Source organism: Euleptes europaea, chromosome 5 (genome assembly GCF_029931775.1).
Source record: "Euleptes europaea isolate rEulEur1 chromosome 5, rEulEur1.hap1, whole genome shotgun sequence".
NCBI lineage: Eukaryota > Metazoa > Chordata > Lepidosauria > Squamata > Sphaerodactylidae > Euleptes > Euleptes europaea.
In genome coordinates this window covers 81422761-81449214 of record NC_079316.1, presented here as the reverse complement: position 1 = coordinate 81449214, position 26454 = coordinate 81422761, and the positions used below count along the sequence as shown (strand labels likewise).

Here is a 26454-nt window from a genome sequence, read left to right as displayed (position 1 = left end):
ACAACAACTCATAATCCTCACACAAACAATAATGCATCGTGTCTCTTGGACTGAAAACTTCAGCTGACAGATGGGAACAGACACTTAAAATGACATTAAAGGCTCAGAGAATTTCAAATAGATATTTTTTCTTGAAATCAACTGATAGCCAATCTAGATGTGACAGTGGCAGAATTGCATGTGAGTTTAAATTCTCATTTCTAACAGCAAAAGGTCATGTAGGGGGTAAGAACAGAACACTTCCATACCTGGAAGTGTTACACTTCCATTCACTTATCTTTCTCACAGCACTTCCTTTTCAAGCACTTTTCTCCCAGCTAAGCAAGAGTCCAGTGTAAGAACCCAAGGAAGAGAAAATGTTTGGCCAGTAGCACAGGTACAACGGGAGTACTTCTGAGCCATGTGGGGTTGCCAACCTCCAGGAAATGGCCGGAAGATCTTCCAGAATTACAACTGATCTCCAGGTTACATAAATCAGCTCCCCTGGAGAAAATGGCTGCGATAGAAGGTGGACTCTATGGCAGGGGTGTCAAGCATAAGGCTGGATCCGGCCCCGTGAGAGCTCTTATCCGGCCCGCGAGCCAACCAAGGCAGCCACCCCTCCCACTCTCGATCTGGGCTGGTGAGGTATGGCCCGGCCCGAACAAGTGACATTTGTGTCATATCCAGCCCTCATAACAATTGAGTTTGACACTTCTGCTCTATGGCATTACATCCCGGAGAGGTCCCTCCCCTCCCCAAACTTCACCATTCCCAGGCTTCACCCCCAAGACTCCAGGAATTTCCCAATCTGAAGTTGGCAACTCTACATCCATGTGCTTTTTTTTTTTGCTGTTTAATTAGATGGCCAGAAATTTCTATTTTTTTATTTTATTGAGACAGATTTGTGTTTACAGCTTTCACATCTAGTTGGACCCAAAAACTATTTTGTGGCAGGAACTGTTTTGAAAACTGTCACATAGAGTGTTAAAGCAAAAACTTTGATTCATAAAACAAGTGAAAAAGAACATAAGAAAGGCCATGCTGGATCAGACCAAGGTCCATCAAGTCCAGCAGGCTGTTTACACGGTGGCCAACCAGGTGCCTCTAGGAAGCCCACAAACAAGACGACTGCAGCAGCATTGTCCTGCCTGTATCCCAAAGCACCTAATATATTAGGTACGCTCCGCTGATCCTGGAGAGAATAGGTATTCATCATGATGAGTATCCATTTTTTACTTCACATTACTGGGTTGAAAAGCTGAAAGATGTTCCTGACTGTGGTTACATGCCTTTCAATTTTTCAAACCAAAAATATGACACTGCCAAAGGTTTGTCTTAAGAGTTATTTTAAAAACCAAAGCATGAGACTGCTTTACTAGAGGTCCCTTTCAGGAAAGAGTTTGGTATTCCAAAAACTTTTTGAGCAAGCTCCTCATCAAGGCTCCAGCATAAGCTTCACAATCTTGGGAGACAGATTCTCTCAGAGATTAGAAATTGTCCATTTACAATTCATCTCTACCTTCACCATCCTGCTTAAGAGTTGGCAGGCTCTCTGGCATTCATGAATCGATTGTCAATTATTAGCCCTTGTTCCAGGGTGGACTGGTGGGAGAGGTATGTATTGTTTGTAGACAGTGTGGTGTAGTGGTTAAGAGCAGTGGTTTGGAGAAGCGGACTCAAATCTGGAGAACCGGGTTTGATTACCAACTCCTCCACATGAGTAGTGGATGCTAATCTGGTGAACCGGATTGGTTTCCCCACTCCTCCACATGAAGCCAGCTGGGTGACCTTGGGCTAGTCACAGCACTCTTAGAGCTCCCTCAGCCCCACCTACCTCACAAGGTGTCTGTTGCGGGGAGAGGAAGGGAAGGAGATTGTAAGCCAGTTTGATTCTTCCTTAAGTGGTAGAGAAAGTCGGCATATAAAAACCAACTCCTCTTCTTCTTCTGTCACCAAGAGCCACTTTTTGTTTGTTTTTTATTATGTCATTATTTCATAATCCCAGTATTATCATTAACAACTTTTAGAGCAGTGAGTTTGGCTTGCTATAAAGTAAAAGAAAATCAATACTTAAGACACTCTCCACAGAACAAGAACTGATAATTAATCACTAATTGATGAATGCCTTGAGAACACAGGCCAGCCAAGGGAGAATAGGCAGTAATTAATTTGGCTGAAAACAAAGTTTTGGAGAAAAGAGAATGAGTAAATACTACCTTTCCTTTATTGCTGAGTGTATTGCTATCCGTCTTCTTTATTCTCTTGGTAGTTTCTTCATTGTATTCAAACTGAAGCTTATCGATGGTTAATTTGTTCTCAGGTCGATCTTCTAGAATGTTATCTGGAAAGCAATCATTATCCAGCTGAAGAATTGTAACAAACACTTTTCTTTCAATCAGGCATTTACGATTTTTTGGTAAATCATCTGGTATTCTTCTGATTAATCAGAAGATATACACAAGCCAAACCTTCAGTGGAACTATTATTTTCAGTGTGAATCAGCTTTTATACTAAACGTTTTGGGCTCAGATATTAATGCTGTAAAATTACCTCATGCCTCCTTAACAAAATTTAAATGCCTGTGCAATTCCTTATAGCAAGAAGCAAAGCAATATTGACTTTCCACTTTAATATTTGTAAATACTTTACACTAAAATGGCAGGAATCTATCAGTTACATTATACTCAGGCAGCAAAAGCTATTACTGATTTCTCCCAAACTTATAATCAAAAGAGGGAATTGTTTTGTACATTCTAAAATCAGCCAACATAATAAATATTAAGTGACCTAATAAACTTTTTAAATGCAACCAGTGTGCCTAAGTAAGAAAGCAGCAGGGCACATGCAAATACTTGTGATCCCTAATGAAGAATGACAGAAATTCAACCATGTGATTTACTAATATATGAAATTCAAAGTATGCATTTTAAGAAGTTTAAATTGCAGTGGTGAAATTCATGCAGTTAAGGTGCTTGACCTTTTACCTTCCTGGCTGTTAGGAGCAGGAGAAGCATTAAGGACATCAGCTACAGAAAAACAGAGTCAGAAAAGGGAATAAGAGTAAAGGAAATTCAGAAATAAAGCCAGAGAAATGAATATTACATTGAGACTACGAGGAACTATGACCTTGACACAAATATTGCACAATTGCCTTAGGGAAATCACTGGAAGTGATAATTATTAGGAAATAGAGTGTAAAGATGAGTCAGCCTGTATCATTTTACACAGCTGGCCCCGTATTAGCCCAGAACAAAGTTAACTTCACAGCGTGAGTATTTCGTTAACTCACAGAAAGATGGTAATCAGGGAGGGGGATGAAATTTGCCTTAGATCTGGCAAAGAATTTCACTATATTTATAAGCATAGACAATGCACACAGCATGACACTACCCCAGGAAGTCCTTAATTTAGTGAAAAATTATTGTGATGCAATAAAGTAAAGTAAAGCATTAAATCACTCCTCTTGTTGCTCTTTGTTTTGCACTGTGAGCCTTTAAAATCTGATTCATATCCTACCTAATCAGAGAGATCTATTAGGTACAAGATGTGCCCTGCTTCCCTGCACAACATAAAACACTGCTTCCTGGACAGAATGTTTTCAGCTATGCCACCAATTAACCTCCTGTGCAGCTGAGCCCTTAGGAAGGACAGAAGCTGCTTTGTATTACTGGAACGTAACCTAAAATCAGAAGCAGTAGGCATAGAAATCCTGCTGAAAAAATGTAATGCTTACTTCAGTAGGGGGAAAAAAATCAAAATAATTAGTCTATACACAGTCATGGAGATCAGAAAGGGATATGTTTCCTAATCATAGCTTTTCTTGATTTTTTGAAGCACTACCAGTCAGGATGGTGTAGTAGTTAAAGTTTTGGATTAGGGTTTGGGGAACCCAGGTTCAAATCCCCACGCTGCCATGAAGCCTGCTGGGTGACCTTGGGCCAGCCACACACTCTCAGCCTAACTTACCTCACGGGATTGTTGCGAGGACAAAATGGAGGAGAGGAGAATTATGCGAGCTGTTTTGGGTCCCCACAGGGGAGAAAGGCAGGGTATAAATGAAGTTAAACAAACAAATAAATACAAAAGAGAACTTGCAGGGACTCGCTGGAGGCATCTCATTTCTTCCTCCCCCACCATTTCCTCTTTCCCTTTTGTAAAAGCTCCCATAGTCTCTCCCCTTTTCCTGCTTTCTTCTCCCTTTCCCACCCCAGCCAATCTTCAGTTATCTGCCCCTCTGCCTTAAGCTTTCCCTCTCCTCCCCGCCCCCCAGCAGTCTCTACCTAGGAAAACTATGGCCTAGTTGTGTGTTGCTGACCACTGGGTCAGGCCCACTTGCATGGCAGGGAACCCGAAAACCTGTATCCCCCTCCCCACAGTATTTTTTCTTTCCCTCTTCCTGGCAATCTCCATAGCCTCTCCCCTTTTCCTGCGTCATTCTCTCCTTCTCAGTCATTCACCAACCTACCTTTTATACACGTCCCAGCTTCAGCTATATTTATTATTTATTTACTTCATTTATACCTCACCTTTCTCCACGGTGGAGAACAAAATAGCTTACATTATTCTCCTCTCCTCCTTTTTGTCTCCACAACAACTCTGTGAGGTAGGTTAGGCTGAAAGCATGTGACTGGTCCAAAATCACCCAGTGAGCTTTCATAGCAAGATGGGATTCAAACTTGGGTTTCCCAGACCCTACTCCGATGCGCTAACGGCTACACTTCACTGGGTTTCATAGGGTGGCCGCTGTTGAACAGTATCAAGCAGACAGTTCTAGCCGAGTCATGCAAGTAGGATGGTATCAAGTTACCCAGTGGCTGCTGCCAGTCCCATGCCTGTCCCCAATGAGTTTTCCCTCAAAAACCAAAACAGCCCTGGAAAGGGTCCTACACCCTCCCTGTATCTTTTACTCATAGAAACCCAGTCTAGCAATGGTCACTGAGGACATTTGTTTCTTAAAGCTATAGGTGCCCCTTTTATCATTTTGGGGTTTTTTAAACTCTCCGATGTAATTTTAATTTTTTACATTTCAGATTTTTATGCAAACATGGGCCGTTTTTTAGGGAAAAAAAGATCTGTCTTGCCCATTCACAGCTCCACTCACCAAATTTAAGTATCCTCAGATTTTGCCGACTTCGCTCTTGGAATATAGAAGTGGGAACCCAGAAGGACTTGCAAGGGGCATCTCATTTCCCCTTCCCCCACTATTTCCTCTTCCCCTTTCCTGAAAGCCCCCATAGACTCTTGCTAGGCACAAAGCTGCTCCCGTCATCCCCAGCAATAGCAGCTGGGCCCAGAGTGGCTCTTGGCATCCTCTGGGACTAGAGTAGATCCATGCGGTTCAACTGGTAAGGGTTTTTTTTTTTTAAATGGGGGGAATTTAAACCCCCAATGTATTTTTTTTTAACTTTTCAAATTTTTATGCAAACCTGGCGCGTAGCCCAAGATTGCAGGAAAATGTGTGTAGCATCGTGTGGTCCCAACCTGCGGATTTAGGTATCTGCAGATTGGGGGAGGGGTCACATAGTGCTATTAGATATATAGATGATAATTATTAAGAGGCCCTGTCACATCCTTTAATGTTAATTATTGGAATGCCTGTAACTGTATAAACCTTTCCATTCATTTACATAAACAGTGTTTCATCATATTATTCAGAATGAATATTATTGAATGGTTGAAATTAATCAACTTAAAATGAATTGTACAGTGACGAATGGCTGCAAGGTAGAAATAGAAATTTTGGTTTTCATTCAAGCGATTATGGAAATTGTGCAGAGCCATGAAACTCAAAAGCTCAACATTGATAATAAAAGTAACCATTTACCATCAGACAGAGATTCATAGTCATAGTCATACTCATCGTCTTCATCCTCCTCCTCTTCATTGGTCGTAGACAGGTTTCCTGCATTCCCACCATTGCTTGCCAGAGCTTGCATGGATGCCAGCTGGTGAGCCTAGAGCATTGAAACAAATTTTAAAAGCAGTGAGACATTATCTTAGCAAAAACCCAAAGGTTATTTATATTTTTATCACCGATATAACTGCTCTAGATATGTCCTTGACAAACTCTCTTTAAGGTGAAAAATAGACGGCTTTAATATTTTAAAAAATCAATCTAATTTAGCAAACCATATTGGATGTGACAAGCGTGTAAAGGCAGAGTGTCACACACTCCTTACATATGCAAGCAGAGAGATTTCCCAGAGCTAGCACTTCCAGGTTTGTTTTCTATGGACCAGGGCACCCTAGAGACATAAGGTGTAGTGGAAACAGCAATTAAAGATTGAACCTAGGACCTTCAGCACGCAAAGTACGTGCACCACCAGTGAGCGACATACTTTCCTCACAAAATACAGATATTTCCTAGTAGAAGAGAAGAAAATTTGTATGATTTGCAACAATGGAGTTCCAAACCCTGTTCTCTTTCTTTCCCACTGATTCATCAGCCACGTGCATACTGAGTTCCACCACTCAGAATGATGTTTCTTAAGTGTCATTTAGGTACCTACTTGTTGGGGATACTATAGTTATAGTTCCTGTGTTGGCAGGGGGTTGGACTAGATGACCCTGGAGGTACCTTCTAACTCTGAGATTAAATACATAAACATTGATCTGCACATACTTTTTTTTGTATGTTAAGATCAACTACTTTTAATGAAATGAAGGGAGCCAATTCACACCTATATGGCCTAAGACAGCCTAAATTTTCCTGTACACAAGATTTGGATGTCCATATATTGTAACAAGCACCTTCACATGGAGGACTAACTCCTTTCTCACACAATAGGCTGCTTTCTGCCTCCACTATAATTTTTAAAGACTGAGTAAAAAGGGGAAAAACTTTGAGTGTTTTGAGTTGAAACCAGCTGGTCAGTTGTCTCAGTATGCCTTCAAGCATCCCACAGATCCAGCAATCACTTCTGGCGATCACTTCTTGAGTAGATGACAATGACTACAGGCACTGCATCCTAGCTAATGTCACTCATTTAAAGGATGCATATGACAGTACAGGTGGAAAAAGAGAGGCTCAGCAAGCAATTCCATGCTTCAGCTTTATACAAGTCAGTCACCTGAATGACCTGACCATGACCCTGGGACTATGTGCCTCTCCTCCGGTAATTGAGATTACTTAGTTCTAGGATGCGGCCAAAGAAGCCACAACAAGATACTGCAAAGATGCAACGCTGCACGGTGTAGAACTTCTCCAGGGACCATCAGGGCAATATGATCAGGAGTTTGGTCACATGTAAGAGAGGGACCTCAAGCAAAGTTTGTCTACAGGTCTGTTCCCTGCAAAACACACCTAGAAATTATTACATCAACCCAGAATTTCAGTCTGTGCTATTATGTTGCTTTCTGCTTTATAAACTGCAATGTCTCTCCCAGTCAGCACATACTTAGCCACCCTAATTTGCTGCCCTTACACAAAACATCTTGACCCTCAAATATTTTGATATGGACAGATCTTACCTTTTGTTTTAGTATATCCACTGGTGTTTGGTGTGCTTTGAGCTTTTTGTTTTTAAGCAGAATCTTTCTTCTCAGTTGAAGGGGAGACGGTAGCATTGGATCGTCAGAGAAGTCACTCTCAAATAAAAATCTGGTTACCAGCTTATCTCCAAATGAATTCTAAAATATCAACGAGATGTACGGTATTACGAAAAACAGGACTGAATTCAGAGCCATGATGGTTGAATGGTATCATTGCCCCATTACTTGCCTTGAAAATGTCAGCCATTTTTCGCTGCTGGGGCAAGGAACAGTGGTTCTCGATAGATATGATGATTGGCATGTCAGAGGTGATAAAGGCATTACGATCTATAGCTTCAACTACTTCCTGTAAGAAGGAAAATTAGCCATAGTTATATATTTCTTCCATGATCATTAGAGCACAACATTCTGTCCCATACATTATGAAGCAAAGCTGGTTTCTGAATGCTGATTCCAGACAGAAGGATGAAATGTGATATGTTTACACAAGAAAGAGAGAAACCAAGGTTTTTCAAGACCTGGATCTCTACGTTAAAGGCATGATCTCAGTGCCACTGAAATGGCATCTTATTCTCTTATAATAATTTTTTTTATTTTCCAAAACATATAAACACACATATCAACAATAATAAAAATCATCAAGTTAAAAAGGAAAATGGAAAAAATAATTAATTATTGTTGAAATTACAAATATATTAAAGATAAAAAATATGACTTCCCCTTCATCTCCGTCTATCTCTTTATAAATTTGCATACTCTTTTGACAATAGTTCTAATCCTTATATTACTAAATAACTATGAATATGTAATTATATTTAAAGCAATCATAGAAATTTGATAAAATATATAATTCGTAAGTATCTATAATCTATCATATAATCGATTATTCCTGTGAGTATATATTCAATTTTAGAAACATCCTTAAAAATAGTATAAAATGGATTAGATCAGAGAATAACCCTCAAAATTCCCCATTTGCAATTCATTTTCACAATACATTCTCCAAGCCTCCCACTCTCCCATAAATTGTATATTGTCTTTTTGGTTAATCAGTGCTGTAAGTTTAGCCATTTCCACCAATTCTAACATTTTTTGTATCCAATCCGTTTTGTCTGGAATATCCGATGATTTCCATTTAGCTGCATAAACCAGTCTTGCAGCCATGGGGGCATACATTAAAAATGTTCTTTGAATCAAAATAGAGTTCGGTATCATGCTAAGCAACATCATCTCTGGTGTTTTAGGTATATTGTTCTGTATTATCAGTCTTATTTCATTGTAGATCATGTCCCAAAAATGTTTTGCTTTGTCGCAGGTCCACCACACATGGTGAAATGAACCTGTTTCTACATTACACTTCCAACATTTTGGAGACATTGTATTGTAAATTGTCGCCAACTTTTTGGGTGTTAAATACCATGTATAAATCATTTTATAAATGTTTTCTCGTAAAGATTGCGCAAGCATCATTTTCATATCTCGAGACCAAAGTCTTTCCCATTTGTCCAGTAATATATCATGGCCCAAAGTTTGTGCCCAGGTAATCATGGAGGGTTTGATCCGGTCTTGTTCACAATGAATTTCCAATAATAATTTATACATCTTGGAGATTAGGTGATCGTTTGTATCCAATAATGCTTTTTGAAAGGGTGATTTATTTTTAGAAAACCCTGTTTTCAAATCTTGTAAATAAACAGAATTAATCTGGTGAAATTGAAACCAGGTCAATAAGACTTTTACTTCCTCATAATCTTTCAATAAACATTTGTTACCCTCCCATTTCAAAAGTTCCTGATACGTAACAAACTGTGCAGGCCTAAGCATAGCAGCTTCCACAATATGGTGATTTTTGGGGGGGCCGTCTGGTTACAAATCTGATTCTGTGTGGGATCACCCTTGTAAAGGAGATTCCAGACAGCTCGGGGTAACTTGTTTTCTATTTTTAGTAGTGGTTCCCCTTTCACACCACCCCCAGCTGTGTTCTCATGCGACCCTCAGGATTCTCCACCCATCTTGTTTCAACTTTATTATTTTGAGGAGCATGGGCAATGAAACACTGCATAGAAATAACACAATACCTTCTTTAAAAACTTATTAAAAAAAAAAAGCCTCCCCATATCTGCAGACACCTCTGACAATCCCCTCTCCTCCCTAAAACGCAGGCTGAGCTGTGGTTGATTCTCTTTTGTTTTTGTTTTTTAAAGCATGAGTAATGCTGGATAGGAATAATGCAATACATTTAACAACCTTTTTCTATTTCTTTCAGAAGCGTATATTTTTCTAGAAAAGTAATTACTGCTATAAAAGGAATTACAAAATTTACCTTAAAAGGAATCTTAGTGGTGAGTGTATGGCCATGATAAATCACAGGCATTCCATCATCACCATCCCAGCAGTCAAGCTCCACACTCCTACACCCTTGTAAGAGAACCTGAAATAAAGATGGTCATTACAATGTACTTCTCCTATAGAACCAAACCGCAGAGCTAAATGCTGAAGTCTGCATGCTGCTACTGACCCACAAAAAGGGGTCAACCTTTAAAAACATTTACCTGTCCATTTTCATTCTACCCTTCCTCCAAGGAGCTAAGGGAGAGCCAGTGTGGTGTAGTGGTTAAGAGTGGTGGTTTGGACTGGTGGACTCTAATCTGGAGTACCGGGTTTGATTCCCCTCTCCTCCACATGAGTGGCGGAGGCTAATCTGGTGAACTGGATTTGTTTCCCCACTCCTACACATGAAGCCAGCTGGGCTAGTCACAGCTCTGATAGAGCTACCTCAGCCTCACCTACCTCACAGGATGTCTGTTGTGGGGAGGGGAAGGGAAGGTGACTGTAAGCCGGTTTGATTCTTCCTTAAGTGGTAGAGAAAGTCGGCATATAAAAACCAACTCCTCCTACTACTCCTCTTCTTCTTCTTCTTCTTCTACTACTACTACATGGTCATGGATTTATACAGTGTACATCCTTACAGTTTTATCCTAACAACTACCTTGTGAGGTAGATGAGGCTCAGTGTGTGTGACTAGCCCCTGATTATTCAGCGACATATGAACTCTTGGCAAGAAATGGCTTTTTATTACTACTACCATGCAGAAAATCCAGCCTCTCTACTCATTACTTGCTTATTTCAGTTGATTATTGATAACTCTTGAGGAGGAGGAGGAAGAAGAAGAAGAAGAAGATTGGGTTTTATATGCCAATTTTCTCTACCTTTCAAGAATCAAACTGGCTTACAATCTCCTTCCCTTCCTCTCCCCGCAACAGACACCTTGTGAGGTAGGTGAGGCTGAGAGCACTCTAAGAGAACTATGAGTAGCCCAAGGCACCCAGCTGGCTTCATGTGGAGGAGTGGGGAATCAAACCTGGCTCTCCAGATTAGAGTCCACCGCTCCTAACCACTACACCACGCTGGGAGTGGTGTATCAGTGCTTTAGATACAGGTACACTGTTGCTACGAACACAACAGTCTTTCCCCCAAAACTTTCTCAAGCACTTGTTTGTTTCTTCCTCCTCCCCCCCCCCCCCGGTACATTTAGCCCATTATTGAGCATCAAACTTGAGCAACTTACAAGGAGCAAGGACGAGGGTTGGGTGAAGACAGGAAACTGTGTACAGACCTCCCATTCCTACAAAAGGCCCAGGTGCTGTAGCACATATTTGCTGAGAAGGACGGGAGGGCAACAGGGGACTGCACTGAGCATTATCCCAACCCTTCTGTGTATAGATTCTGAACTGTTTTTAGGTTGTTTCTTTATATTAGTTGCTCAGTCTGTCTCTGCAACATTCTTCCAAGCCGGTCACAACATTTGCTTGCCCTCTCCATACATTTTACACATGCAAATATGAGCGCAAAACAAATCTGATACGCATGACAGTTTGTGAACACCACACTACGGGGGGTGACATTTCACACAGAGCCGCCTCGGTGGCCCTGTTTGAGCAGAAACATGGAACATAATTTTTGTCAATCAATAAATATATGTACTTTTATATGTGACATATGTACATGTAAATATGTAATTATGAAAGAGACAAGTACTTTATACAGGTACCCACGTCAGGGAACTGTGTTTAGTTGCAGCTGTTTGTGGAGAGCACGCTCCATGACAAACTGAGGCATGACCCTGCATAATATATGAAATGAACGTTTATGGTGAAAAACCAATTTCTCCCAGTTAATGAGGTGAGAATTAAATTCCCACTCACAGGAAGTGTGGTGCTTCTGTAAATTCTTTGAAACCTAATATTTTCCCAACATACACAAAATATAACTCCAAGACCTCTGGAGAGCAATACTTGTTTTTGTGTGGGTCATACTGCTTGGAAAGAATGCCTAAAATATTATATAATATTCCTAGAAGAAATACTCTCATGAGTAACCATTTCACTACAAGCTCATCTTTTCAGCACAACTTAACATTATTTTGAATGGTGCTTTGACATTGAAATGAACTAACATATTAGCTCAGTCTTTCCTGTGGGAAAGGCTAATTTTAGCAGGTTAGGTCAGACTGGCTAGTGTCTAAATGCTACAACTCTGAAACGAAACCCATTTTTCTTGCCTTAGAACAAAGCTAAAATATATTAAAAAAATGTAAGTATCTGAGCACAACTGTGCACACAAGCAGTTTTCCCACACATCATGTTTTTCTATGTTTTACAAGCAAGCACTTGGAACATTTAAGGTTTGGAAAGCAGAAAAGGTCATGCTTCTGTGACGTTCCAGATAAACAAACAAACCCTTAGGGGGGGAAGGAAGCAGCAGATTGATTTGGTATACCTGGCTGTAAAGCTCTACTGAGGATTCTCCTTTAAGCTGATGTCCTGTGAGGTATGTATTATGTGAAGACTCAATGAAATAATACGATAGGGGGTATACCATGTCTTCTAAATTTTCTTGAGACTCGTTGTTGAGAGATGCAAAGTTATCTTTATCCATCAAAAATCTAGAGATACAGAAATTTAAAGTGAGTGTTTCACAAAAGGCATGCAAAGCAAGTCAAGTCATTAATCAAAGTGACCCCTGGTAATTACCGTGCAAATCCTTCAAACGACATTAATCCTTGCTGGTACATATTGATACTCGGTTCAAACTTCTGCAACAGGCAAAAAGGAAGTGTCAGTATATGGGTAAAAATGAACAGGGTAATTTTAAAGAAACACTTTCAGGTATAAGGTTGGGTTTTTGTTTTGTTTTTTGTTTTTTACAATATAAGTTGGTTAGATCTAAGTTTTTTTGTAAATGGAACTAGCTTGTAGAAGATATTTTTAATGCCTTCTTCCCCCCCCCCCCCAGTAACCCCTATCCCTCCCTAAAGCTGTTACTAGGGCTTCGGGGATCTTCTGCAACAAAATATCATGTGGGTTGCAACAAGAGGAAGGAAAATGGCCTCAAACGTCCCCCTTTTCTTTCTGAAGCTTTTAGTCCATTCACAGTTTGCTCTGCTGTTGCAAAAACACTTCATGTGTAGGAGTGGAGAAACCAACCCGGTTCACCAGATGAGCGCCTGCCACTCATGTGGAGGAGTGGGGAATCAAACCTGGTTCTCCAGATTAGAATCCACAGCTCCAAACCAGCACTCTTAACCACTACACCAAGCTGGCTCTAGGGGCTAGGGAGGCAGAACCCCAGCTGCACTTCAGTGAAGGTGAGGAGTGCCCACAGGCTCTTGTGCTCCTTCCAGCATCTCCGGCCCACGATGCAACGTAAGACACCTTGCTGCTTTCAAACTTCTCCAATGTCCAACAGGAAGTGACAGACCTGAAAGTCTTCTGCAATGTGCAAAGAATGTGAAGGTGTGTTGACCATTTGTCATACCCTAAGACAGCAACCCCACTCTTCCAAGCTCTCTGGAAATGCAGAGAACTCAAATATCTCTCTCTCACACACACACCACTTAATACTAGGCATGCTGGTGGTGGGAGAGGGAGGAGAGCAACAGTTACAACAGATTTCTTGGGGTTCCTTAAAATCCTATCAGGAGAAAGAGGAGATCGCGAAAGGCAAACCTGAAATACGGTTTGCACACCATGACTGATCTTCTGCAACACACAACACAAGGGGAATGCCAAATGTGTTCAAGGTGTGAACTTGGTTCATATGTGGGAAGGATGAGACCCAAGAGACTTGGCCAGTGCCACTGAGATGCTCAGCTTGCATCATGAATATTAACTCCTTCCCATTGATTTCCCACACATTCAACAGCACAAGAACTGTGGCTGGATGGTTGTCTTTGTTCTTTGGTTAGTGATACTGCAATCCCACATCTGAATTTGGCACCTTTCCTTGTACCATCACGGCACATGTTGCTGCACCACTGCAAAACCCTGGGTCAGCCCACAACTTTGGAAAATACTAGAGATACGGGGAAACACCTGGAAAAGGTGGTCAAGCACTGTGAATAGACACATTCCAGTATCTTTGCATTACTAACCTGGATAATACTGAGGATTTCATCGTAGGTGTAGTGTTCTCCTTGGCAATTTACTAGGAAGTCATTGAGTTGCTGGATGCCCACTCCAAATATTCCTAGAGAGGTGCTCACGACTCCAGTACCATTAGTAACAATGCTTGCTGCAGCAACAGCATCAGATATTTGTCGCTGGTTGTCTGACAGCTGCTGCCTACTCTTAATGAACAATCCCAAATCTGATATGTTCCTTGTCAGTAAATCTAAAACATGATCACAAATATTTTAAATGTAGAAAAGACAAATATTTTGTGAAATGCTGATATCAACCTTTAATGCCCTAAATGATGTGGGTCAGGAATATCAGAGCTTGAAATGCATACATTTCAAGAATAAGATTAACAAAAATGCAAGGCTAACTGATATTAAAGATATCTGAGCACACTGAACGATGCTTTTGGTAAGGTTAAGATAAAATCCTAAAAGGTATAAATTACATGGGATCTCTGAATTGGGAAGTTTTGTCATAACATTATGTGAGCCGGCGCCTGACTCTAAATGTTTACTGTTAGTATGTGTGTCAAAATATCTTATTGCTTAAAATAATTCAAAGTAGTTTTTGAAGGCATACTTCCCGAAGAACTGTTCCTATGCCAACTAGCATATTCCAGTTGTTCCTAACAGTTGTTTTTGGACTGCAATCCCATTCTCAGTCACGTACGATCAAACCCCATTCATTTCAGTGCACTGTTGTGCTGATAAGCATTATTATTATTATTTCTTTTTAATTTGGAAAAAATTTAGACCTTCAATTACTTTTCTGCTCAACAGCACCTCAGTAAGCCACTGTTATGCTCATTTTACAGATAAATTTGAGAGAAAGGCTCAGTGGAGACATTTTGGGAAACTTTGGCTTAATTAAACAAACAAAAGGCTGGTGTGACTGCCTGGATTGCAGCCCATTCCACTAACTATGGGTATTTGGGGTCCATCGAACCAGGACCTGAACTTGATAAAGAGCTCATTCCTAAAGGAGAGCCCGAATCGGCTTAGAAGCTGACGTGACCCCCATGCCGGCGTAAGTGCCCATTTATCCCGTGATAATGGGCACTAACACCGGCACGGGGGGCAGAGCTGCATCGCCAGCGCAGCCTCCTGCTGGCGCCCACCCGGCACAAGTCCTTGTGCTGACGTCCCGAGAGGAATTTCTGGGGGCAGAGCTACCTTTAGGCAGCCTCCTAGTCCCTTTCGCCCCAGGAACACCCCCTTCCGTGGTGGCGTGGCCACACTATCTTTTTAGGTGGCGTAGCCCTGCTTTCCCCTATGGAGACTTTTCGGCATTATTTTGTTTTTTACCCCTCCTACAACATTTATTTCACTCCGCGGCAACCAGGAAGCCTCTTAGGAGGCATCGTGGTTGCACTTCTCCCAGCCACTGCGGAAATACCCCCCCTTAGGAATGCACTGTTAGTCTTAGTTATGGTTTCACATGATATCTGCATCCAAGTACCCTGAGTTAATCCTGGCTTGTTCTCCAGTAACACCTCCCTTCCCCTCAGCCGACGGAAAGAGGGAAATGAAACCAGATTTGCCCAGACAAACCAGGATTTGAACAACTATTAGCTGAATCCTGGCATAACAAACTAACCACGTTTTTGCATTACGTCTGAATTGGCATTAGGCAATTGAATCCTATATAATTTAAACATACAGTTGAATCAGTATTTCTCACCTAAATCAGGCTGGAGGCCATTAGCATTCTCATCAATCTTTAGAGAGGTATACAGCGGAGCAGAATCAGAACCCAGTCGACTGCAGGGTACAGCATACATATCAAAGAGATCTTTCAGATCCTTGCGGCTTCGAACACTGCGATGTACAAATTATGTCTTATGATAATGGGCACTATCGCCGGCACTAATGAGCTGCATCGCCAGCGCAGCCACCCGCTGGTGCCCACCCGCCACAAGTCCTCGTGCTGGCGTCCCGAGAGGCATTTCTGGGGGCGGAGCTGCCTTTAGGCAGCCACCTAGCCCCTTTCACCCCAGGAACACCCCCTTCCGCGGCGTGTTATTTGTGTTATTTCCATAGCACAAATTTTTCAGAGGCTAGGAATTGACAAAACAGATTTTACCTGAAAGACTTGAAGAGCTCTACAAATTCAACAAAAGTCATGCTGCTGTCAGAAACCATAAAGTTTTGGAAGCCTTTCAATCCTCCTTTAACCCGTCCGTGCCAGCTGCTGCTGCTCCATGCACTAAGAGAGAAAAAAGGAGACCGCTGTAATTGCTCCATGTTTAGATAAAGGGACCAACAGCAGGTATGTACATAAAATTGTAATTTATACTGGCTGCAATTGGCTTGACTCTGTGTATTAACGCTGTAACATGATTCTGCATTTATTCTCCTTCAAATGCTGTCTCTAGAAAGAAAATCAAGAGGCCATGTTTTTCATTGCCTTCAGGTGCCAGTGGAAGGCTGCACATTTGAATATTCCACCAAGAGAAAGTTCCATGAAGACAGAAATGCAGCATGTCATGGAAGTTCTCCACGGAGCCTTTGGGGGGCCATTAAATTTTAGAACTCCTGCTTGCAGACCAAGGGAAACTACCATCTGATTCGGATAGCATCGCCAAGCTCCAGGTGGGCCCTGGCAATCTCTCGGAATTACAGCTGATCTCCGGACTACAAAGATCAGTTCCCCTGGGGCAAATGACTTCTCTGGAGGGTGGACTCTATGGCATTATGCCCTGCTAAAATCCCTGCCATCCCCAGGCTCCATCCCCAAATCTTTAGGAATTCCCAACCCAGAATTGGCACCCCTAGATTCAGAGGGTTGTAAAAGGGTCCGTTAATGTTTTATTAAGCAGATACTCTATTCCAAACTTTTTCACACATAAAAAGGCTATTTTAAACAATCAATTTTTTTTGAATGGCTGAACAGTCTTCATTTGACTATTAAATTTTCTTATACATATAACTTGTGATATTTGTATTAGTTATACTTCTGTTTGTTGTTGAATGTCAAGATTACAGTCCGAAGAAGGATATTGAAACGGGATACTAGCCGGCAGACCTGTCATTGTGGTTCTGTGTTGTATTATCAACATGTTTGTTTTTGCTTTTGCTCATATTGTTGTGGTTTTGTGTTATATTATCAACACTTTTGCTTTTTGCATTTGCTCATTATGTGTATACTATAATATATGTTTTGCAATTTATTTGAACTTTTGTTGTTACTACTAGTTTGTAAAACTTTGGAGTCACTACAAGTTATTAGATAAATGCCTTTTAACCTCTGGTGCTTTGCATTTTTTTCCTGACAGCTCAGAATCATGGCACAAGGGGACGAGGGGCTCCTCCCTCTCTCCCCCGCTGCTTTCCCAAGCCAATACAGCCCAAGGGGAGTATTATTTGCCCCTTTTTGGTGCTACCACATGCCCCCAACTCATTAAAAAACCAGAACCTGGACCGGACTCAATAAAAAATGTCTCATGTAGTTTGGCCCTGATTCTCGGGTGAACATATATCTTTCCCATGAAAATACTGATAGTAGAGCAGGGAGCTGGTTTCCAACAGAGAAACCAAATGAACATTGAAGCCCCCTTTCCTGCATAGCCCTGAGGCAAAATGAGGCTCCACAAGCTTGAAGTTTACATTTTATAGACCAAGAGGTCCGATTTTTGTCTCATCTAGTTGAGCCCTTAGTGGCCTATTTCAACTGCAATTAGGGAAATCATAGGGTTTATCTATCATATTTTTATTCTGCCCTTTCCACAAAGAGCTCAAAGACATATATGTAAAGTTCACACTTTTTTCTAACCACTATCTATGAGATAAGCTTCGCTGAGAGACAGTGATCTGGCTCTAAAGATCTCTCTCCTAGACAGGCCATCAAGATAGTCTAGATCAGCAGTTCCCAAATTTTTTGAGTCACTTTTCAGGAGAGAAATTTGTCACGGAGCACTAATTTTCACCTAGCGCCTATATACTAAACCGAATGACAGTAGTATTTTTCTTTCCAATCTCTTCACGGAGCGCTAGGAGACGTTTCCGTGGAGCACAGTTTGGGAACCACTGGTCTAGATAATGATTATCTCTTTAAAGAGAGAGGGCTCAAGGCCACCCAGTAAGCAACTTGGCTGAGTGTAGATTTGAACCTGAATTTCTCACATTCAGACCCAACTCTCCATTGCTAGGTTTGTCATGCTGCAACTAAAAACAGAATCCTGTTCTAGACAAACTGGATGGAGCCGTGGAGCTCGCTGGCCCAGCTGCAGCATATATTTATTGAAAAGTGAGGGGGGGAATGTAATGTTTCTTTTGGCAAATATTAGTTTCCTCTCCAGTTTTCTCTAAAAATATACTCTATAATAATGGCTGTGACTCCCAAGGTCTTGGTGCCTAAATTTTCCACAGGGGCATCTAAGACTAATCTAATTTTTGCTCACACAATGCAAATGAATACCTTGAAATGAAGTCTGCTGCTGGTCAGCTAACAGGGCTGCTGATGAGGGAAGCTAGAAAGAAATCCCAGGTGCATCTGTAGATTTGGCATGTTTCAGTGTTGCTGCCAGTGCTAGTAAAAGGCTAAGCGTTATCGTTACAGTCAGTTTTAAAAACCCAAAGTCATATTTTCTCCTTACCTAGACTGACTTTTTGTTGAAGATGACATCACAGGAGATGATACAGGCCTGACAGGTGAAGGTAACCCAGACGCTACATTAGATGAAGATGAGGTAGACAAAGATTGCGCTCTTTTGGAAGGCAGAATGTTGGTACCAGTAAGATTTGATTCTGAAGAAAACAGATTTGCATCATTAACTTTTATGGGTTAATAATACTCCTCTCCTTAAAAGCCTTATGTGAGCTATCAGTATGATCTCCACAAAATATAGAAGAACATAAGAACATAAGAGAAGCCATGCTGGATCAGATCAAGGCACATGAAGTCCTCGAGTCTGTTCCCACAGTGGCCAACCAGGTGCCTCTAGGAAGCCCACAAACAAGACGACTGCAGCAGCATTGTCCTGCCTGTGTTCCAAGGCACCTAATATAATAGGCATGCTCTTCTGATCCTGGAGAGAAGGGGTATGCATCATGACTAGTATTCATAAATTAGGTAGAACTACTTTATAGGGGCCATTTATGAAAAAATACGCAACTCTTCATGTTATATAACACTGCTTGTCAAGCAAAGTAAATGTACTGAAGGGAAAAAGATAAAGGTAGTTCCCTGTGCAAACACTGGGTCATTACTGACCCATAGGGTGATGTCACATCACGACATTTACTGGGCAGACTATGTTTACAGGATGGTTTGCCATTGCTTTCCCCAGTTGTCTACACTTTACCCCCAGAAAGCTGGGTACTCATTTTATCGACCTCGGAAGGCTGAGTCAACCTTGAGCCAGCTACCTGAAGCCGACTTCTGTCGGGATCGAACTCAGGGCATGAGCAGAGCTTTGACTGCAGTACTGCAGCTTATCACTCTGTGCCACGGGGCTAAGGCAACTCAAAATCTTCCATCTTGTTATGCTGCTTAAAATTGACAAAAAACAGTCCAATCAACACCTTAATTGAGTGTCTCATGCTGAGCATAACACAGGTCAATTCTCTATTAAATAAAAAGTCAAGTATTATTTCAATTTTAAACTCTCAATTTACCCCAGATACATGCAGTAATTTCCCCACACTAATTAAAACCTTTCAGGCAACAGCCTTTAAATGAGGATGAGAGCCCTAAGGCAAAACTGAAAATAGAAAAGAGTGGAACAAACAACCAAGATAAACAGCTGGATCAGCAACACGGGAATGACTAGAATAACCATTTTCAATGACAATCATAATATGATACAGTACAATATGATAAAGTTTATTGTTTGCGTCCGAAGACCATTACAATCTATCATAAAACCTAGACATAAATAATAACATTAAAACAGTCTGACCAAAATGCTAGTCATTAAATGCATTAAATGCACTGATTAAATACAGCTTTGGCTCGAATTTTCTCGGCTGCTAAGGCAAAGAGTGACACTCTGTAGGAGACAACTGGACTGGCCTCTGAGAGGAGAAAGAGCAGCTTCTCAGAATCTGAAAAGAGTACGTCATTTAGAAGCTCTGTAAGAAATTTAGTTCTGGGCTCTGCATAAAGAGTACAGAATAAAATATAATGCATTAGGTCCTCTGGAACTGCGGCCCCACAAATTCATAGACAAGAGGCCCATGGTGTTTGGGAGTAACGTCCAGCTAGCAAAGGCGTTGTCATGGTTTGAAACTGGATTGAGGTGAAAACTATTCTGAGATTGTGGCAGGGGATACTGACCAGATATGAAGCTCTGACATGAACCCTTTAAAACAGCTTAAACCACGGGGAGAATTTGGACAAATTGATTGCTTATCTGATGCAGCGCCACACTAAAAACACCCAATCACAAATGTTGGTACCTGCCATGGGGACACCCTGGGGGTCATCCAATATGGAGTAGCAATGCAGGATGTTGTTATAGAAGGCTAACTGGGCAGCATCGTTTTGCATCATCATTGTTAAAACATTGCCTGTGGCGTGAATTGGTGGCGTAATAATAAAATTTGTTCCTCTAAAATACATTAGGAAGGGCTACTGGAAGGGCTTTTTAAGGTCTCTACTGTACCCTTAACTTTCATTATTATGTCCTAAGGAACAGCAGAGGCTGATCAACTCCACCCAAGAGCTGGAAGAAATAGCCCTCCCTACCATTCCACTACTCTTACAAATAGCATGGCAAGCTGTGCATGCCCTGGAGGGCTTCCTGAATTTTGACAAGATTGCTCCTCTCATGATAGTACAGTTGCCAACCTCCAGGTGATAGCTGAAAACCTCCTGCTATTACAACTGATCTCCAGCCAATAGAGATCAGTTCAGCTGTACAAAAGGGATGCTTTGGCAATTGGACTCTATGGCAATGAAGACCCTTCCCCTCTCTGAACCCCTCCCTCCTCAGGCTCCACCCCAAATCTCCAGGTATTTCCCAGCCTGGAGCTGGCAACCCTACATGACAGTTTGGCCACCATCGCAATTGCGCATGCAACAGAAATGATGGCCAAACTCTCACAAGAAGAAGGCAATCTCTTAAGGCTTCAGGAACTGGGGTGCATGGCTTACCACACAACTTTCAAAGAATCCCGGGGGAGAGAGAAGGTAAAGAGTATGTGGGGCTGAGACAGCTGTGTCTAGCCTAAGGTCACCCAACTGGCTTCATGTGTAGGAGCAGGGAAACCAACCCGGTTCACCAGATTAGCATCCGCCGTTCATGTGGAGGAGTGGGGAATCGAACCAGGTTCTCCAGATTAGAGTCCACCTCTCCAAACCCCCGCTCTTAACCACCACACCACGCTGAATGCACAGCAGAGCTTCCAAGGCCCTTTTACACCATCACACCCCATGTTGCTCAGTGAGCCATTCCTAAAAGTTGGGAACAGCCATAAAGGTGTGTGGGGGGGAACCAGCGCTTCCACACACTCAGTGGATGTACTGGATCCTTGGCAAAAACAAATGACAGTTACCAGTTTCTTCTTGTTCATCAATATCTTGAGGGTCTGAGCCACTTCTGCTCCGATTTTCTTTGTATGGTCTGGCTTTTCGCGTCACCATCTCATCATCGGCGCCATCCCCACTTTCACCCTTTAAAAACATATTGCATCATAACAGCTTATTCGTTTAGCAAAGAGATTTCTAACCCGCTTTTCTTAGGCGTCAACTGCCATCTATTTTCAAAGTTACAAAACATTTATTTGGGAAAAAGACATTATAATTTCTCTGAGGTAGGAATGAGGCGAGTGTCACGTGGAAGCAAATTATTAATATGTTTTCATTTTACACAGAAGACGGCAAATCTCATCTTTTAGTTTGCTTTGTTTTGGTTTGGTTTCCTTAAAGTACTTCAAAGGTTTTAGACTATTTGAATAAGGAAATCTTTGAGTGTTTGCTGTGCTGGATCCAGATTCCACTCCTTGGTCATCATTTCAAGGCTTTACAAGGGGGTGGGGAGACAACTTATTTGTAACACTTACCAAACCAACTGCTCAAGTGTTTGAATTGTCAACACTCTTACACAATAGCTTAGACCAGCGGTTCCCAAACTGTGATCCACGGAGCACTTGGTGCTCTTCGAAACATCTCCTAGTGCTCCATGAAGAGTTTGGAAAGAAAAATACTACTGTCACTCAGTTTAGCACATAGGTGCTAGGTGAAAATTAGTGCTCCGTGATGAATTTCTCTCCTGAAAAGTGCTCCATGACTCAAAACGTTTGGGAACTGCTGGCTTAGACCAAATGGCATAATTTTAACAGATCTAAACATGTGTGTTTCACACACATTCTGTAGGCTTTTTAAAAGTTTCCCCGAAGTGAAACTAGCAATACACACTTTCAAAAAATATATCACCATAAATTTTGCAAAAAAAATTATTAAAAAAATACAAGACAGTGTTTTGAACACGGGCAGAGCAATCCTGAAAAGGGGGGGCAAAAAGGGTTTGGCACCAGCGTGACCCTTGCACCAGCGTTAGTGAGACTTCTGCCGGCTAAATTGGCACTAACGCTAGCACAGGGCCACTTATGGCAGTGCTGAGGAGCTGTGCAACAGTGCCATACATGGGTGCCGGTGCAGTCGCTGCGGCAGTGTTTCTCTGGTACAAGGGCTCGCACCAGTGCCAAAGGGGGTGTTCCCGTGGGCAGGGCTGACTTTAGGCAGCTCCTTGAGCCCTTTCACCTCGGGAAAGCACCCTTTTGCTGGTGCGAATTTGCACCAGCAAAAATGGTGGCGCAGCCCCGTGAAACTGAATGGAGCAGTTTCACGGAGATTTAGGGAAAATAACATTTCCCGCTTGCTGCACTGGGGCTCTCAGGCGGCAGCACCGTTTCCAGGCCCTTCACATCCCCCCCTTAGAATTGCTCTGTAAATGTAATCCTTGGAAAATACCCATTGTTGAAATGTCTGTTAAAGATGCACTTTTGAACTTACGTGGGGGGACAAGGGAAGGTTTTCTTTCATGATTATTTAATCACTTTTTTCCCTAGCAGCTCCAGCAGATCATTAGTAGGTTCAGGAACTTGATTTTAGCTGATCTGCTTTCCCATTTAATTCGTCTGCTTGGCAGGGAGAAGTGACATTTCCAGACTAGGCAAAAATAATGTGCACCCTTCAGATGCATGACCCTTTCCTTCCATTTCCTTAATACAGAACAAAGGCCTGATTCATGTCAAAAAAATACCACCCAGAATTCTCTAAGTACTATCTGTATTATCTGTACATGTATGCAAAAATTATACTTCCGTTATATAAATGAATGCAAACAAGGAACAGTGCATCATTTCTGTTTACAATGCATCTTTATCTCTGTTGCTGAAGTTAATTATGCGGGAAATGCACAAAAAAGCTTAAAATCAGCAATGCAATACCATCAAGTAAGTGAAAACCTTACCCTCATGAGCACTTTCTTCTTTTTCTTGGCTGTGCTTATTCCCAGAGTGTTGTTCCTTTGCACGTTGGGTTTCTCTGTGCCTCTGGCCATGTTTCCTGCGCTGGTGTTTCTTGAGCTCCAGCGTCTCCCTCCAAACAACTCGACAGCTTGAGCCAAAGTTGGGCCTTCGTATCTGCCATCCTCCTAATGAAAGTCCCCAGTGTTATCAAAATGGACAAGCTACAGAATTTAAAGAGAAATTCTTCTATTTCTTTTCATTTTGTGCTTGCACAGTACCACAAGGAGATGGGGTAGCCAGGGTTAGGGCCTCATCAGCTACCACAAAGAGAAAAACATGGAAGCAACAGGGGTGGGAAGGGAAAATGGATCACTTAGTGGGCCTTATAGGTAGGATTTCCAGGTCTCTCTTCACCTCTGGCGGGAGGTTTTTGGGAGGGACTTCAATTCCATAGAGTCCAATGGCCAATGTAGCCATTTTCTCCAGGGGAACTGATCTCTATCAGCTGGAGATCAGGTGTAATAGCAGGAGATCTCCAGTTAGTACCTGGAGGTTGGCGACCCTACTCATAGGGCACATATTATATCACAGTTCACTTTACCTGGTAGAGGCTGACATATTGCTTCCGCAGCCACTGCATTCTCTGATCAGGGAATTTCTTCATTTTTCTTACAGCTTTCATTAGTTCCAGCAATCCATCAAAAAGCATTCTGGCAGTGTATTTTGGAGCCACAAAGTGTAACAACTTATTTTCAGTAGTCTGCAGCCCGTATAAGAGTGTCACACCATTCTCTTCCAGGGACATATTGCAAAGTTTATTTTGGATGCAAACCGCATGTATATCAATGCCAGAGTGGCCCATATACACAGCTTTTGCTGAAAACAGGTCCAAGCAGCCTTCCGCCAGTCCGTTTAATCCAGTATTGCTAAGAAATTGAAATTTACCGAGTTCAGAAGTGCTACCCAGCGTGTTCATTTTCACTTTAGAATTTGCAGAGCAAGCAGCATTGGATTTCATCCATGTCAATGTGCTGTTGTCAGGCTGGAGCTGAAGAAAGCAGCGCGCTGAAAAATGTGTCTCTTGGTCATAATGTATTACTGTTGCCCCTTGCAGCATGAACTGGTGGACATCAGCTCTGATTGACAGCACGTACCAGGGAATAAGCTCTATTCCGTGAGTGAAAGCTTGCTGCTGCTCTTCAGCGGCCTGTGAGGTCCATTCCTTGGACTGTTCAAATATGTCACTTTCAGAATCCGACAGATCTCCAGTGATAAACCTGCAAACCAAGATACAACAAGGTTTCTTATTGCCACACGTTGTCAATCAACTTTCCCTCATAATTTCCACACACATCTGCATAATATGCCTTGAACCCCCCTTGCATACATGCTAAGATTCTGAAAAATTATCTTGTTTGATAAAAGAAGAAATCTCCTGCTTAAACCTAAAAAGGCCATGATGTTTATTCAGATTGCAGAAATGACATCCACTCCATACAAGTAACCAGGTGGTCCAATTGTATAGATCTATAACTTATATGGTAGGAGGGAAGGCAGCATGGTACAGTCTGATCTCGTCAGATCTCGGAAGCTAAGCAGGGTCAGCCCTGGTTAGTATTTGGATGGGAGACCGCCAACGAAGTCCAGGGTTGTTGTGCAGAGGAAGGCACTGGCAAACCACCTCTGTTAGTCTCTTGCCATTAAAACCCCAAAAGGGGTCACCATAAGTCGGCTGCGACTTGACGGCACTTTACACACACACATAACTTATATGTATTTCAGGCAACTGTAGATTGTACTCACAGAGGAAAAGTAACTGATAGGACAAAGTTGTCTACTGGGTTTCTCCTTCCTTTTGCCCATGTACACTATTTGTCTCCTTCCAGTCCCTAAGGCCACTGGAAAGGAGAAGGGTGTGGGAAGGTAGTAGAAGGTCCAAGATATAGGTCCTATTTGCGAACTGGGTAGACTCTCTTGCCGTCACAGGCTACACATTCAGCTCTTCCATTGTCTGTTGCCCACTCTTATAACAGGCCCTAACCTTATAAAACTATAAACTAGTACATGCCTGCCCAAACTGCCAGTGCAGTAACATAAAAACGGGAGTTTCAGAGGATAGCTGTGTTGGCCTGCAGTAGAACAGCTAGATTTGAGTCCCATTAGTTCCTTAGAGGCAAACAACATTTTTGAAGTATAAGCTTTCAAGAATCAAAGTTTCCTTCATTAGATATAGAACGGAATGGAGGTCTCTGCGTCCTTATATCCCAGTCAGAAGATGTGAGGGGCGTTGCAAAGAAGGAACTCAGGATGCAGAGGTACTATGCAGATTATAAGCAGAGGGGACATGCTTGGGGGCAGAAAATTAATATCTGCAGTGAGATTAAGAATCCTATGTCCATATTCAGCCTGGGGGTAGGGACAAACAGGTCACTCCCTACGCAAAAGAACAAATGGACACAAATCTGACCACAAAAATACCACAACACTCAAAAACCTGAGGGAAAACACTTTAATCTTCCAGGTCATTCCATTGCTGACCTAAGAGTGGCAGACTTCAAACGCAGAAGCTTCAAGGGGAGATTACAATGCGATATTGCTGAATGTGAATGCATTCACAAGTTCAGAATAATGGATTCCCCCAGAGCTGAAACTGTAATCTACAGATTCTAATCTCACAACAGATGTGAATTTTCTGCCCCCAAAGCTTTTCCCTTCTGCTCTAATCAAGCTGATTATAATCTGCATAGTACCTCTGCACCCTGAATTCCTTCTTTGCAACACCCCAAAAATCTTGTTGGTCTCTAAGGTGCTACTGGACCCAAACCTATCTAAAAATGAAGGTTATAAGGCTCAAATAAAATAATTAAGTCAAATGAAAGGTAAGAAAATAGGCTGCCTTCCTGTAGGAGAATTGTGTTAAGGGCCACAGCAGGCATCCTCAGAAGCCAAATGAGTCAAGGCAGTATTCCACCTGCAAGAAATGCCTGCAGTGTAAATTAAATGGCTTAATTCAGAGTACTAATAAAAAATGAACAAATTAGAAAGTTAAAACTGAAAAAGCAGTAGGACACAGTAAGATTATGTCACTTGAAGCTGTGTCATATTAA

At 41.9% G+C, this 26454-nt stretch overlaps 1 protein-coding gene across 1 annotated transcript in view; it reads right to left on the bottom strand.

The window, feature by feature from the left end:
* Window positions 1-26454, bottom strand: part of PLCE1 (phospholipase C epsilon 1) — a 152453-nt gene that overhangs the window by 40227 nt on the left and 85772 nt on the right. The window contains 14 exon segments of the mRNA XM_056849540.1: window positions 2199-2323; window positions 5807-5936; window positions 7453-7611; window positions 7703-7819; window positions 9797-9904; window positions 12253-12418; window positions 12507-12568; window positions 13907-14145; window positions 15615-15751; window positions 16017-16139; window positions 18529-18679; window positions 21431-21548; window positions 23350-23532; window positions 23949-24624. Of these exon segments, the coding sequence (XP_056705518.1) occupies window positions 2199-2323; window positions 5807-5936; window positions 7453-7611; window positions 7703-7819; window positions 9797-9904; window positions 12253-12418; window positions 12507-12568; window positions 13907-14145; window positions 15615-15751; window positions 16017-16139; window positions 18529-18679; window positions 21431-21548; window positions 23350-23532; window positions 23949-24624 (2494 nt within the window).